Genomic DNA, 15,063 nt, shown 5'->3' with positions numbered 1-15,063 from the left:
AAACGAACATTATATTTTATTCTATTTAAATAGATTTTCCGAATGAGTCCTAACTAATTAATCTAATTTTTCCCTGACAAATAAAATAAAATAAATCAACGCCGAACCCGCCGAACTCAAACTGTTGGCACTGGAGAAAGTCTATTAAATATACCTAAGCCCCGCAAATTTCTAATGCGCGTGGCCGCCATTATAGTAACGTCAGCACTAGATTAGTCTAGTTTCGAGTTCAGTTTCGAGCTGATGGTATATTTTTATTTCGGCTGCCGTCAAAATGACGTCATTTAAATGTTAATGAGACATGGTTCCAGCGCAATAACAATTTGCGGGACTTATATATTATTATAAGTATAGATATTAGATTGCAGACTGAAGTCGTTGTAACTACGTTTCAAACACCGGTTTCAAATAAATCCCCACCCATAAACAATTTTTCTCTATCTATATAGTGAGGTTCACGGGTTGTGTTCACTTCATAGGTACAGGTGGGTACAGGTACATTATACAACGTACAGTGCGGCAAGGCTCTCTTGGCACTTGATTCTTGAATGACATGGACAGAATGGCAAAAAGTACTCTGTGATGGCGCTGTTGGAGAACAAAGGCTTAAAGGCCAAGATAGCCTGGCCTTGTCGCACTATAGAGGTGTCACTTTCGTAACCACAAACAAACAAAAGGAACTCAAGTTTCAATTTTTTGTCTCGCTCTTCAGGTATTACATCTTGTTCTTTTTCTTTATAGATTTTTCTGTGAGATATAAAAAGTACTATTCTCTTCGATAAATCGATACTTAACCAAATCGAGATTATATTCTATTTCAATGAAATCGATTAAATCACAAAAACCGGTAACCGTCAAAATGGTTTATCAGATAGTGCAACACTAACTAAATTCTTTCTTCTTTGCAATTCCCACGCACTTGCTTTATGCCAGGCGTCATTTGTATTCATAATTAGTAATTTTATTGTTAATTAAACGAAATAGACTGATATTTTACCGTATAAACATGAAGAAAGTAATATTTTTATGTTTGTTATCGCTGTCTGTGTGTTTGAGCAAACCAGCTGAGAATCAAGGTAAGTTCGCTAATGCAATCAGCGTCAGTCATTTACTACGTTCTATCTATTAGGAATTTTCTCATCGAGAATATTACCTATCTCGGAACCAGTTTCCGTGAATACAAAAACTATTGCTTCATATTTTAACACTGTTGTCTAAATTAACATGATTCCGTTAGGTGTTCTAAATACAAAATTGTAGGTAGGTACCTACCTAAGTTAAAATTGGTTTTTCCGAGAACATGTACTTTTTAAAGTTAAATTATTGCATCACGGTTAGTTCAAATACGTAGCCATCTTTGTTTTATTCACTTCTGAAACGTTCTTTATATTAACCTAAGAATCATGAGTAAATTCTCTCTATATGAACTCCCATCGGCGGTGTTCCCACTAGATTACAACATGGGGTTATTCAAGGGGCGGACCAACAAATTCCTAAAAGGCCGGCAACGCATCGGCGGTTCCTCTGGTGCTGCAAATGTTCATGGGCGGCGATAATCACTTAACATCAGGTGACCCCACCTGCTCGTCTGCTCGCTATCTCTATTTTTAATGTCAGCAGTGGGACATAAAGGTGCCTTTCCTTTTTTCTTTTCCTCTCCTTCCAAGCATGTTTGAAGAATGTGTTAAACCTACCTAAAAGTACAAAACATTGCTTTCATAACCTGGTTCATAAACATGTTCTGATAGAACTTGGCTATAAGCAATTGTATTCATGAGGGTTTCAGTCACACCCTCGCCATGCGATTCCTCAAAGTCAAAATGTGGAACATATCTATATCATTGGTCAACCCATTTAACCATTAGCCAGCTTATTACCTGTTTCATCCCTTTACCACCTATGTGCGATCTTGGAAATGATTGTAGAATATCTGTATGTAGAAAATTTGAAGTCTTGACTAACTGACTTATATATCAATGCACAGCCTAAACTACTGATCCTAGCCCCACTTCTTCTAAGATTAGTAGACCTCTCCACTAAGAATTAGTTTTCAGTTTATTTTAAAGTAAAACCAGGGTGGGTGTCAATAATGAGATGTTTGTAAAATAAACAGATAAAAATTGTTGCAAACCATTTGACCTATGACATTCATACAACATTTATACTTTGATAGGGATATAAGACAATGGGGACGATTCTCTTGTGCACAATCTCTAAACTAAACTAAATTTGCAGGTCTAAATCGTATGCTATCCTTTTCCGTAAGCATCATTATGAAAGGGATAGAAATAGATTTAGACGTGTCATTTTAGTTTAGTTTAGAGATTGTGTACAACGGAATTAGCCACAATGATCACTAGTTTTACACAGTATAGTAATTACAATGTAAACAATGTTTTTCTATTTGAATATTGTAAAGTTAAAAATAATGTGATAAGGAGGACACAATGTCCTTGTTTATCACCTAGGGCTGCTAGCTGTTACCTATATATTTATTTAAGAACTAGCTGATGCCCGCGACTTCGTCCGCGTGGATTAACATTTAAAAAAAATGAAATCCCGCGGGATCTCTTTGATTTTCCGGGATAAAAAGTAGCCTATGTCACTCTCCAGGTCCTTACCAAAAAGCACGTCGATCCGTTGCTCCGTTGCGACGTAATTCAAGGACAAACCAACAAACAAACACATTTTTCGTATTTATAATAAGGGTACTGATTTAAAATTTATTAAACCTTCATATAGTTTAATAGCTTGTAACCCATCGCCAACCCACCACTGAGCATGGATCTCCTCTCAAAATGAGAAGGGCTTAGGCCACAGTCCACTATGCTGGCCTATTACTCATACAATGTAAGACAAAATAATATTCTGAATATGATTCCATTAATGATAATAGTAATATTATGAATGCAAAAGTGTGTTAGTTGTCTGTCTGTCTGTCTGCTAGCCTTTCACGGCTCATTCGTTCAACCGATTTTAATGTTTGGTATAGAGAATATCCCATAGGAACTCTTTGATTTTCCAGGATAAAAAGTAGCCTATGTCACTCTCCAGGTCTTTAGCTATATGCATGCAAAAAATTATGTCGATCTGTTGCTCTGTTGCAATGTGATTGACCAATAAACCAACAAACAAACACACTTTCGCATTTATAATTATTATTATTATGGGTACTGATTACTTCAATCAATATCAAACAAAAAGTTTTCTGGTTAGACTGTTTTCTCATCTATTATAGATATGACATCATCCTAGCAAACAGTTTTTCCTGTTGTTTTGTAATGTTAACTGCAATTTCTTGCTTATTTCCTAGAATCAGTTCTACTTTCTATTTAACTAAAGAATAAGGATGTCCAAGAAGTAAAGTGTTTGTTTTAGTCAGAAAATTTTCAACATTTCATTTTTTATATGAAACCTTTTATATAAGTCAGAAAATTTTCAACATTTACATTTTTTATGCGGAACTTATTAATAACTAGCTGGTGCCCGCGACTTCGTACGCGTGGATTTAGGTTTTTAAAATTCCTGTGGGAACTCTTTAATTTTCCGGGATCAAAAGTAGCCTATTTCCTTCCCTGGGATGCAAGCTATCTCTGTACCCAATTTCATCGAAATCGGTTATACATTTTTTATGTGGAACCTTTTGATAATTTAGTCAGAAAATTTTCAGCATTTTAATTTTTTAATTTTTATGCAGAAACTTTTATAATTATTGAATAATTTTTGTTTTAATGTAACCCCCGTCTACACCGATTATTTATTAAATTATAAAGAGGTAAAGTTTGTAAGTTTGGATGTAGCTGCAGCTAATCTCCGAAACTAGGTAGGTACTCATCCGATTTCATAAAAAAATTATTGGATAGATATAGGTAAGCTGGTAGCTACTTTATCCTTGTCTCCCGAGTAGTTACGAGTGCTATTTAATTATATCACGCGGACGAAGTCGCTTGCTTAACCTTATTTTTAGGGTTCCGTACCTCAAAAGGAAAAAAGTTACTCTTATAGGATCACTAATTCATTGTCTGTCTGTCTGTCGTGTCTGTCAAGAAACTATCCGTTGACCTAGAATCATGAAATTTAGCCGGTAGGTAGGTCTTATAGCAGGCGTAAGAGCAAATCCAAAAATCGTGTTTTTGTGGTCACATGAACAAATTATAGCATTTTAAATTAAGATTACTATATCAAGTGGGGTATCAATATCATATGAAAGGGCTTTCTACCTGTACATTCTAAACAGATTTTTATTTATTTTAATGTGGGTATGATAGTTTTTGATTTATCGTGCAAAATGTCGAAAAAATACGACTGTAGTACGGAATCCTCTGTGCGCGAGTCTGACTCTCACTTGGCCGGCTTTTTATAAGAGAGCGCTGTTTCGTTGTATTCTTACTTCGATAGTTCAATCTCCTCTCTATTGGTGATAAATAGTCAGTAAGTAGACCTTGTTCCATTAATTTTCCGTGCCTATATCTGTTCTGTAAGTGGAGATCCAATTAGGGATAATTACATGGACTTTTTGACCTGACTCCTATTAGACACTCTGAATTTTAATGATATTATATTCGCACGTCATATTGTACTTCTCGCGCATCAATATTAATTACGTATAAAAAACCGGCCAAGTGCAAGTTCATTTCATCCTTTCATATCATCATCTCTAAGGTCTTCGATAACATAGACCTGAACTAAGAAAGGCTTCTAGAAATTCCATTTGAATCCGGGACGGGTCACCTAGTCATGAATAAGTGAACACGCAGTACCTAAGTAGTGAGTACCTACTAAGATACAAATTAGCTATTCGCGATCGCGCCTACCGATTGCGTGAATGACCAACATTTCCTGCTACAGTTTGTTATAGACATTGCATTCAGTTAGTAATACAGAATCTCTAAACTTTATGGATGGCTTGTCTATATACCTAAATAACAGGAAAAGCTGACTGACTACCTGATCTATCAACGCACAGCTCAAATTACTGGACGGATTGGGCTGAGATAGCTATTATGACGTAGACATCCGCTAAAGGATTTTCAAAAATTCAATCCCTAAAGGGGTAAAACGGGTTTGAAAGCGTAGTCAGGGATGAAGTCGCGGGCATATATAAGCTTTATTATCTGTCTTATTCGGTTATGACGCGTATTTGATTTGTGGTGACGTAAATAGTTTTAAGCACTATCACGCCACGATCGATCGATAGATATCGCCTTCGTCGTCGTATTAGGCTAATATTTAAAACCGGACGTCTGCCTCGAAACCAGGGCGGCGCGGCGCGGCGGCCCTTCCTATACAGTTGGTGCGACGTAGATCTCTAACTTTCTACCCTCTCTTCTCTTCTCTCGCCTCTCTATAACTTTTTAGGGTTCCGTACCTCAAAAGGAACCCATATAGGATCACTTCGTTGTCTGTCTGTCGTGTCCTCCTGTAAATCATAAGTACAAATAAAGTAAGTTTCAATTAAATAAGTTAGTAATAAGTTATAATGTAAAATGATCGAGAGAAAATACAGATAATAATTATTATTTTTAGCCTTGCTTATGTCTGTAATTATACTTGATAGTAAGTGATATGCAGCCTGAATTGCGCACTTTAAAAAAACTTGGAGTAAATAAAGGTTTCCTCAATAACTGCGCGAGATTTTACGACGATGCATCCACTACAATTGATTTTCCGTGTTTGAGAATAATTCATTTACCTATAGACAAATTCCACGAAGCCGTGGGAATACCGCGTAGGTTCGAGATAAGCACATTAATGCATAATATTATAAGTATAGATAATCTATGCGTACATTATTTAAAGTCACTAAAATTGTAACCAGTTTACATAACTGGTTATACCTACCTATAATTTATAAATAAAACGCATGAATGTTTATGATAGATCATTATTACCTCCTCACAATACCTTGATCTGTTTAAAAAAGATAAAAATACTTCGTAGTAGGTAATGAATTCCTTCATCATCATCATGATCAACCCATCGCCGGCTCACTACTGAGTATGGGTCTCCTCTCAGTAAGAGAAGGGTTTGGCCATAGTCCACAATGCTGACCAAGTGCAGATTGGCAGACTTCTCACATCTTTGAGAACATTTTAGAGAACTGTTAGGCATGCAGGTTTCCTCACGATGTTTTCCTGCACCTTTAAAGCAAGTGATATTAATTTTTTTTTAAACACACAACTCCGAAAAGTTAGGTTTGCCCGGGATCGAACCTCCGAACCTGCCAATAGAAGGCCGACGTCCTTACCACGAGGTACAGTAGCCAGCAAGAAATATTGTACATCGACCTTTAGAATACCTTTAAATAGCAGTTTCGTAGAACGTTGTCTCTGTCGTTGAGACCGACGAAACGTCAAAGGCCGATGTACAATATTTCTTGCCGGCTGCTGTACCTACTAGTCTATCACCGCTTTTTAACATTACGTTTATATCTTTTAATACTGTATCTGTTTTTAATTCTAGCTGCTCCAACCACGCCGCCAGGCCATGCAGTTGAAACCAAAGCGCAAAACACCACGGAGCCGGCACACCCTGCCGCCGTAGTCACAGAAGCTCAACCCGCCCCAAACAAAGAACAGGCACCACCAGCAAAGACAGAACCAGAGAAAGCCACCCCTCCCGCTCCCACACTACCGCCGAAAGAGACAGCTGCATCTCCCACAAAACAAACACCTTCGGAGGGTTCCCCCAAACCTACTGAAGATAACAAAACACAGAACAAAGAAGAACAAACGCCTAAACCCAAAGAAGAAACTGCACCAACCAAAATCACTATCGATACTAAAGTACCCACAGAGAAGGCAAGCACTGACAAAACCGAAGAAGGAAAAGCCAAAGCTGGGACCAAGCCCGAAACTAAAGACGTAACCCCCAAACCGAATGAGGCGCCTGTGACTACTGAAGCCCCTAAAGCTGATAAGGACGCACATATTGTGCAATCGAGAGGGTAAGTTCAATAATTTCTAAAAACATGAAGTAGGGAGGTTTTATTTTAGTGTTTAAACTATCGTGAGTGATTTCCATTATATATAGTATACCTATTTCTACGGCTATACTCACGTATCCAGTCGACGTTAGTCTGACTAGTTTCGAAGTCCTTTATCAAGGGGGTCAGTTCGCGCACGCGTCGCGTTTAAGACTGCGCGCCGCGCGGGCAGCTGCCCGCACAGCCCGTTGTGAGGGTGGCTGAGGTGAGGGTGGGGAGATAGCTGCAGATCTGAACCCCTTGATAAAGGACCCCGGTTGGGTTCGATACGTCAGTATAGCCGTAGATTTCTGATATTTCAACCCCTAATGGGGTGAAATAGGGGTTTGAAATTTGTGTAGGCCACGCGGACGAAGTCGCGAGCATAAGCTAGTTAAAATAATGTTTTTATATATTTTTTTAATTTACAGATTTGACGGCCCCAGCTTCATTGGAGGCATCATCCTGACTCTCGGTCTCCTCGCGATGGGATTCATGGGATTCAAATACTATAAGAATCAAACCGAGAGAAACTACCATACTCTCTAAGTTTAATACAAAATTCTAATTAATATCTATGTAAGTGCACTCAGCTATGTATATTTTTTTTAAATACTAAGTAGTAAGTACTAATTTTTGTTATACAGGAAGATTTATGTTAAGTTATTTCGTGCACTTTACATATTACTATTGTACATGTATTTAAAAAACTGATTTAACAGGGTTCCTGTAGTCTCGCAGATTTTCTAAATGTACCTACGTCCTACATTTTCTATGGTGAATGGTCACTAATTTTTATTTTCGAATTTATAGCGTAAAAGATATATTTTATGACTCACATAATATTATTATAGATTATTAGTGTAAGCTCTTAGTTATTTGGCATTTATCTCAGCCTTTCTTCGTTTTAAACTGAGCGGTTTTTGTGTATATATGTGTAATTCGATGTTTTCCACTCAATCTTTGTCATGACTTAGCTTGGCGTTTGCTAAAATTTATAGTAGAGATTATAAAAAGAAATATTTTCATGAATAAGAAAGTTGTTTATCACATGTTTTGAGATGTAAAGTTTAAAACTTTTTCAAGTGCAATGTAGAGTAAGCATTTAAATTTTATTTTAACGTTCTGTGCCATGATCTGGTTCTAAATTTTAAGATACAGTTACGCGGTAGGCGGGATCGAGTAACGGTCAAAATTAATTATCAGTCTATCTGTGATCTGTCCATAACTTAGCAACTATGTTATTTGTGAAAAAAAAATGTATTTTTTTAACACAATATAACGTTGCACAGTAACTTATCGACGATTGATGGATAGGTTGATTATTTTATTTATTAATTTGGCCATAAAACTGTATAAGTCCCAATTTACTTTAATCGGGTCACATAATAATATGTGTATGTAAATTTTGTGTAGCTAGAGCCAAAGGCTGCTAAAACATAGTATAAAAATATGTTAGAAAATATTAGCTTAAATATTCTCTATTAAAACTGGAAGTTCTGAAACCGCGTAACTTAAAATAACATACTGTTTAAATAAATCCATCTGCAAACCGTCACCAAAAGTATTTAGTTTTAAGCAAATTAAATATTATCTGATAAGGAAAACATTGTGATGGTAAGGCTAAGGGGCTGACGATTTTATTTTTAATTATTTGTTTTATATTGGTTGGGCACAATCAGTCACTTTTGAATCTCCCTATATTTTATAACGCTTTACCAAAAATTGAACCTCACTTGCCACGTTTTTATTTAAGTAATAATATCTATCTAGTCACTGCCAAAGTGATGAACAAGTAATAGTAATTATGCAAAATCGTTAGCTAGCCATTGTACATAAATTATGAATAATCCACAATACAATTACCTACTGTTTTCTTCCCAATTTCAAGAAAATAACCTAGATACAGATAAATACATTTTAATACTTAAACATTGCTATTATGAATGTTATCTAATAAAATTAATTTATTGTTTTAACTACGCAGCTATATTATACATAATGGCTAGCAAACTATAATTACTAATTATCACTTTGGCTGTAACATATCAATCTTTAGAATCTCACGGAGTCTTACGATGCTTGTGCCGAACCAATTCAGCATGTTTTAATTTGATGGTCTAGAAAGTTGATTCCATCCTGAAGTGCTCTTAAATCTGAACTATATTTTATGAATAATTCAAAAGTTGCGTTACTCATGTCACAGGCAATAGTTGTGTTAATAAAGTATATGTACCAGAATTATTGTTCTTTTTTTATTAACATACTAGCTGATACCCCAGCTTCGCTTGCATGTGCAAGTGTGGACTGAAAACCGAAAGGTTGACGGTTCAAACCCCGCCCGTTGCACTATTGTCGTACCTACTCCTAGCACAAGCTTGACGCTTAGTTGGAGAGGAAAGGGGAATATTAGTCATTTAACATGGCTAATATTATTTATATTAAAAAAAAAACAAATGATAATCGATCGTTTTAAAAGACCATCAGTCTTGGTGGTCAGTTCCCGTTGGAGTTGGAATCCTTATGGGATAAAGTCGCAGTTTCTCTATTGATTAAAAAGTATATGCAAATCGGTTCAGAAATCTTGGTCTACATAATAATATATGTATATTATGTAGAAAAATACAACTCCTTTTTTTGAAAGTCAGTTAAAAGTAGCCTATGTTACTCCTTGGTTAATCCTCTCCTTGTGTGTTCAGACAGACTTACAAAATTATTTTTGTAAAAGTATCTTTGAATAAAAATATTTCTATTCTATTGTAAAGATTGCTAATAGGTGATGACTGATGAATGAGATTTATAATAAGACAAACATATTTTAAGTATAATATAAAATATGTTTTAATGTGACCATAATTTTTAGCAATGATTTCAAATAAGTATCTACTCAATTCCTAGGGTTGCCACTTAATACAGTAACATTAAACTTGCATCCATTTTTTTATACAAATAATAATTTAACTTTTACACACAATTATAATAAAGCATCCAAAAAATTTATAATTAGATAATACTTTTTTATAACAGTAATTCTATATTGCTAAACAGTCGTAAACTTACCATCGAAAATAATGAAACAAATGTCGCAAGAATATTTTGCGATTTACTATTCCATTCTAGTACCAACAACTAATTTTATCTTTGAACTTGTTTTGGTATTAATAGGCTACTTGACAATTTTTTTAAGTTGGTCTTAAATGGTTAATATTTGTCCTATTATATCAAAAAAATTAACACTATATTTTTTTGCGCCCTAAAAACCGTAAAACTTTAATTTAAAAAAATATTTTTCTTAGACAGGTGAAAACACTGTCGGCCATGTTTGGCCGATAGATTATCTGTGCTCTGACGTCATGCATTTGTAAACAACAGTATAACCACAGGGTTACATACTGTTGTTTACAAATGCATGACGTCAGAGCACAGATAATCTATCGGCCAAACATGGCCGACAGTGTTTTCACCTGTCTAAGAAAAATATTTTTTTAAATTAAAGTTTTACGGTTTTTAGGGCGCAAAAAAATATAGTGTTAATTTTTTTGATATAATAGGACAAATATTAACCATTTAAGACCAACTTAAAAAAATTGTCAAGTAGCCTATTAATACAATGGTATCCGTTTGGAATACAAAACAAATATGAGTTCAAACAAATAACAAGTGGTATTAGTTGTTGGTATAAGAATGGAATAAATCATTTTTGCATATATTTTAATTTCAATCTCATCCTATTCAACACCAGTCTATTCCATTCAAGAAATTGTGTATCAGTTACCGCGAAAACAGAAACCATGTCGCCACAGTCCCCACCACACCTCAAACTCCGATTGCTATCTTGACCTGTCGCGTACTATACTTCAATTTTTATACAAATTACCACTTTATCTGAATGGGATAAGATCGGTATTTAAATATTCGCTGAAATAAACTCGCGGCATTGCCAGCTCTGCGCTAACTCTAATTTATATAAACCTACTTCACTGTTGTAAAAGTAAATAGTTGATATACTGATTTGCTTACACTCGGCCCTACGCTACGGTTCAGTTCACCAAATTTCAAATTGGATAGCAACATTTCCCCTTCCCTTTGATCACAACTTTTATACTTCTCTATCAACATCCGTGGAGTTTTATAAGCATTGGTTATAGTTAAAGCTTTATGTACAGACACTCCTTTTAACTGTAAAAGTAGTTTTATAAATGTATCCGTGACGGATAGTGCTCTATTCTTTACAGAAGACTTATTAAAATGCTCAAATGTCATAAGAATGTCGCCTTTCGGTTCTCCGTTGTGACCCATTAATCTCTTATCCTGAAAAGAAAAAAAAATTAAATACGATTCACTAACGAACCATTTGTGCGGCGGGACAGACACCTCCGCAGTCGCGCCCAAATTGTGCCACCAAATCCATATCTACATATATATGTATAAAAGGAAAATCTGACTGACTGATCTATCAACGCACAGCTCAAACTACTGGAAATTTGGTGTGCTGATAGCCATTATGAAGTAAATATCTGCTAAAGGCTTTTTGAAAACTCAACCCCTAAGGGGGTAAAATACGGGGTTGAAATTTGTGCAGTCCACGCGGATGAAGTCGCGGGAATAAGCTAGTTAAGTATAAATGTGAAAGTGTGTCTGTCTGTCTGTTAGCTAGATTTTGATGAAATAGATACAGACAGACTATTTTAATCCTGGAAAATGAAAGAGCTCCCAAAGGGGTTTTGCCTAAATTCACGCGGAAGAAGTCTAGTAGATCCAGTACATCATTTAGTACCTAAATAACTAAATCAGCTACTGCAAAGGTTCAAAACATAGATTTTTTGATTCCAGCCCCTTGAGACTATTGGAGTCCCTAGAATACCGGTTTTTGAACTATGTACTTACTGCCTTATACTTAATACAGTTAAATATAATCACAATTAGAGCTCAATGGTTAAGGAGCGGACTGAATTCTGAAAGGTTGCCGGTTCAAACCCCACCAGTTGCACTATTGTCGTACATACTCCTGGCACAAGATTTTCGCTTAGTTGGAGGGGGAATTCTAAAAAACAATCACCTTATATTCATACATCAGCCTCAAAGTCATTGTAGTTAGAAATCTCACTGAATGGGCCAAGGACTCTGTGACATGTACTTTAAAACCATCTTGTACTCTAGTGTTAGCCAAGGCCTGCATCAAAGATTGCATGGGCAGCCCCACATGTTTATTACTACCATGATTCTCCACCATATAAATAACATGATTCAAACCACATTTCCTAAGCCTAAACTTCTGTTCATGGAACCTTCCATCTTTTATACTATGACCCAAATCGTCCATCCTTTTTCTCTCCACTACATATGGTAATACTATTTCATGGGTTGTATTTGTTTTGTGTCGAGCTATCCAAGTGAAATCACCAACTTTCAAACTTCTATATTCATGCTTCAGTTCTGGGTATTTGTTGAATTGTGTAACAGTTGGATCATTCTTTTTAGTCATCCTGAAAAATGAAAAGAGGTGAATGAATAAATGAAATGTAATTAAAAAAACTGACCCAGTGCAAGTCAGACTCGCTCACCGAGGGTTCCGTATTACAGTCGTATTTTATTCAATATTTTGCACGATAATTCAAAAACTATGATGCATAAAAATAAATAAAAATCTGTATTAGAATGTACAAGTAAAGCTCTTTCATATGATACCCCACTTAGTATAGTTATAATTTTAAAAACTGAAAATAGTAATATTTGTTCATGAACACATTTTAATTTATTTTTTCTGTGATGTAACCACAAATTTACGGTTTTCATTTTTATTCCTTTAGTTCTGCTATAAGACCTACCTACTTACCAAATTTCATGATTCTAGGTCAACAGAAAGTACCCTGTAGGTTTCTTGACAGACAGACAACAAAGTGATCCTATAAAGGTTCCGTTTTTCCTTTTGAGGTACGGAACCCTAAAAAATATGATGCAACAATTTATACTCACCCACTAGTTTCATGCTTATCTATAAGCAGTATAATATCAAAAGAGCCTCGCGCCATTTCAATACAATTACTATACTCTACATAACTGTCAACATTTTGAATAACTTGAGAACTAGTACAATTATCATGCATCAACATCCTAGTACCATCTATTGGTGTTATATTATTTACTTCATTCGTACATTTACTTTCATCATATAGTAAATCATGTACTTCATTTTTACTTTTATCTTCACATAGGAAACCTTTAGTAGTTGGTTCAGCTTTTGTATCATTTATTACTATTACTTCGGTACATTTATTTGCATCATTAAGTATATCATTTACTTCACTTTCACTTCTATTTCTATCATTAAGTAAATCATTAGTAATAACTGATTTAGCTTCAGAATCAATAACTATTACTTCACTACATTTATTTTCATTATTATCAAAACCATTACCACCATTCGTAATTACGTTATCAACACCTTTTTTATTTTCTGCATGGCCAAAAAGTTCTTTTGCAATAGAAATTCCTTCTGCTGTTAGACAAAACCGAGCTATATTATTCTTAACACTTTTATTAACTAAACCTCTTCTTATTAATCCTGTTATATTTTTCCATTCACTGCTAATATCTTTATCACAGTACTTCTGACCCGCTGCGGTCAATTGACCTTTGCTTATAGTTTGATTTTTCTTTAACTCCATAAGAACCGTTAAAAAGGCATAGCTTCCTGATCTAAAAGTAGGTTTATATCTTTTCTTTCCATTTTTAGCTGAAAGACTACTAGATGATGTGCTTGGAGGAATTTGAATAGATTCTGTTGATGCAGTTGATGTAGTACAAGGACTTTTAGTGCCTTCAGATGACGATTGTGCGTCAATGACAGGTATTACATCACTGTCGTCATCAGACCCTGAAGTGGTTGCAGATTTTGAACATGTATCTACTGAACTTTTATTACTTGAACTTTTGTATACATCTAAACGTTTGTCGATAAATAAACACAAGCGTTTATCGAAACCTTTTAGGATAGCGCATTCAGCTCCAGACTGCAGAGGTAGAGGGTACTTTGATATGGAAGATAGTGCTTCCTGCAGCATAAGTTCGAGCTTACTTCCCTTTTGCTTTGCCTCTTCGTACAATTCTTCCAACCAGTCGTGGAATAGAGGATTCGGTCTGGTACGCTTGAAGGTTATTCTTTTGCCGTTTACGACACTCATCTTCTATTCTTGGGTATACGAACAATCAGGAATAAACTCACCAAATATAAAATACTTCAAACATGATTAAATTAAAGTTTAAAAAATGAAATACCTGGAAAATAAAACAAAATAACAAACCATTTTAAATTTGTTAGTGTTGTGTTCTTAGATGAATGATTACCGTTGTGTTGTTATCATCTGTCAATAATTATTGTCATATTTTATCATTCGATTTTCATTTTTAGGGTTCCGTACATCAAAAGGAAAAACGGAACCCTTATAGGATCACTTTGTTGTCTGTCTGTCTGTCAAGAAACCTACAGGGTACTTCCCGTTGACCTAGAATCATGAAATTTGGCAGGAAAAATCTGTAAACCATGAATTAGTGGTTACATCACACAAAAAAGAATTAAATTGTGTCATGAACTAATAATTAGTATTTTCAATTTTCGAAGTAAGATAACTATTACTAGGATACCAAGTGGGCTATCATATGAAAAGGCTTTACTAGTGCATACTAAAACCGATTTTTATGCATCATAGTTTTTGAAATGCAAAATATTGAAAAAAAAAACGATTATAGTACGGAACCCTCGTTGAGCGAGCCTGACTCGCACTAGGCCGGTTTTTTATTTTTAATACCGCAGACACAGAGTATAAACTATAATTTAAAACAGAGTCCATAAGAAATCTTTATCGTGATAAAATCGATTTGAACTTCAAAATCGATTTTCTAGTTTTGTGAGATAAATTACCGGTTTTTACTCAACACTACGTCCACAAGTTGTTAGTCTGTGTCAGCCAAAGACTCAAAATCTGTGATGACTACTGGCTACTGCACTCACTGCACTCCACTTCAAGTACACTCTATAGTTATATCAAGTTATATCTTCTAGGGACTAGGGACATCACAGTTAATTTTTATGATTTGTC

The 15,063-nt window shown here is 35.2% G+C and overlaps 3 protein-coding genes across 4 annotated transcripts in view; 1 reads left to right on the top strand and 2 right to left on the bottom strand.

The window, feature by feature from the left end:
* Mms19 (MMS19 nucleotide excision repair protein) overlaps positions 1-15,063 on the bottom strand; it is a 404,347-nt gene that overhangs the window by 340,554 nt on the left and 48,730 nt on the right. The gene's annotated exons all lie outside the window — the stretch shown is intronic.
* LOC117986509 (proteoglycan 4-like) lies at positions 889-9,205 on the top strand. Its single transcript, XM_034973350.2, has 3 exons — positions 889-1,076; positions 6,463-6,946; positions 7,396-9,205. The coding sequence occupies exons 1-3, from the start codon at positions 1,007-1,009 to the stop codon at positions 7,511-7,513; spliced, it is 672 nt and encodes a 223-aa protein (XP_034829241.1). The 5' UTR covers positions 889-1,006; the 3' UTR covers positions 7,514-9,205.
* Positions 7,581-14,308, bottom strand: mus81 (mus81 structure-specific endonuclease subunit). Of its 2 annotated transcripts, XR_011237288.1 has the most exons (4): positions 12,941-14,308; positions 12,024-12,450; positions 10,574-11,275; positions 7,581-10,133 (listed from the first exon to the last, which is right to left on the bottom strand). XR_011237288.1 is itself a non-coding variant. In XM_069501725.1 (3 exons), exons 1-3 carry the CDS (start codon positions 14,146-14,148, stop codon positions 10,937-10,939), a joined length of 1,974 nt encoding a protein of 657 aa, XP_069357826.1. In that variant the 5' UTR covers positions 14,149-14,308; the 3' UTR covers positions 10,360-10,936. The 2 variants fall into 2 exon arrangements, 1 of the variants encoding a protein (XP_069357826.1); XM_069501725.1 differs by lacking the exon at positions 7,581-10,133 and having other exon boundaries at positions 10,360-11,275.

Source organism: Maniola hyperantus, chromosome 11, assembly GCF_902806685.2.
Source record: "Maniola hyperantus chromosome 11, iAphHyp1.2, whole genome shotgun sequence".
Lineage (NCBI taxonomy): Eukaryota > Metazoa > Arthropoda > Insecta > Lepidoptera > Nymphalidae > Maniola > Maniola hyperantus.
This window is presented reverse-complemented; position numbering and strand designations above follow the sequence as displayed.

Excerpts from the sequence above, each read along its gene's own strand:
- LOC117986509 (XM_034973350.2), top strand. The coding sequence starts at position 1,007 with ATGAAGAAAGTAATATTTTTATGTTTGTTATCGCTGTCTGTGTGTTTG. Across the intron at positions 1,077-6,462 it reads CAAACCAGCTGAGAATCAAG|CTGCTCCAACCACGCCGCCA; the intron begins GTAAGTTCGCTA and ends TTTTAATTCTAG. Across the intron at positions 6,947-7,395 it reads CATATTGTGCAATCGAGAGG|ATTTGACGGCCCCAGCTTCA; the intron begins GTAAGTTCAATA and ends TTTAATTTACAG.
- mus81 (XM_069501725.1), bottom strand. The coding sequence starts at position 14,148 with ATGAGTGTCGTAAACGGCAAAAGAATAACCTTCAAGCGTACCAGACCG. Across the intron at positions 12,451-12,940 it reads GATAAGCATGAAACTAGTGG|GATGACTAAAAAGAATGATC; the intron begins GTGAGTATAAAT and ends TTCATTTTTCAG. Across the intron at positions 11,276-12,023 it reads GGCTGATGTATGAATATAAG|GATAAGAGATTAATGGGTCA; the intron begins GTGATTGTTTTT and ends TTTTCTTTTCAG.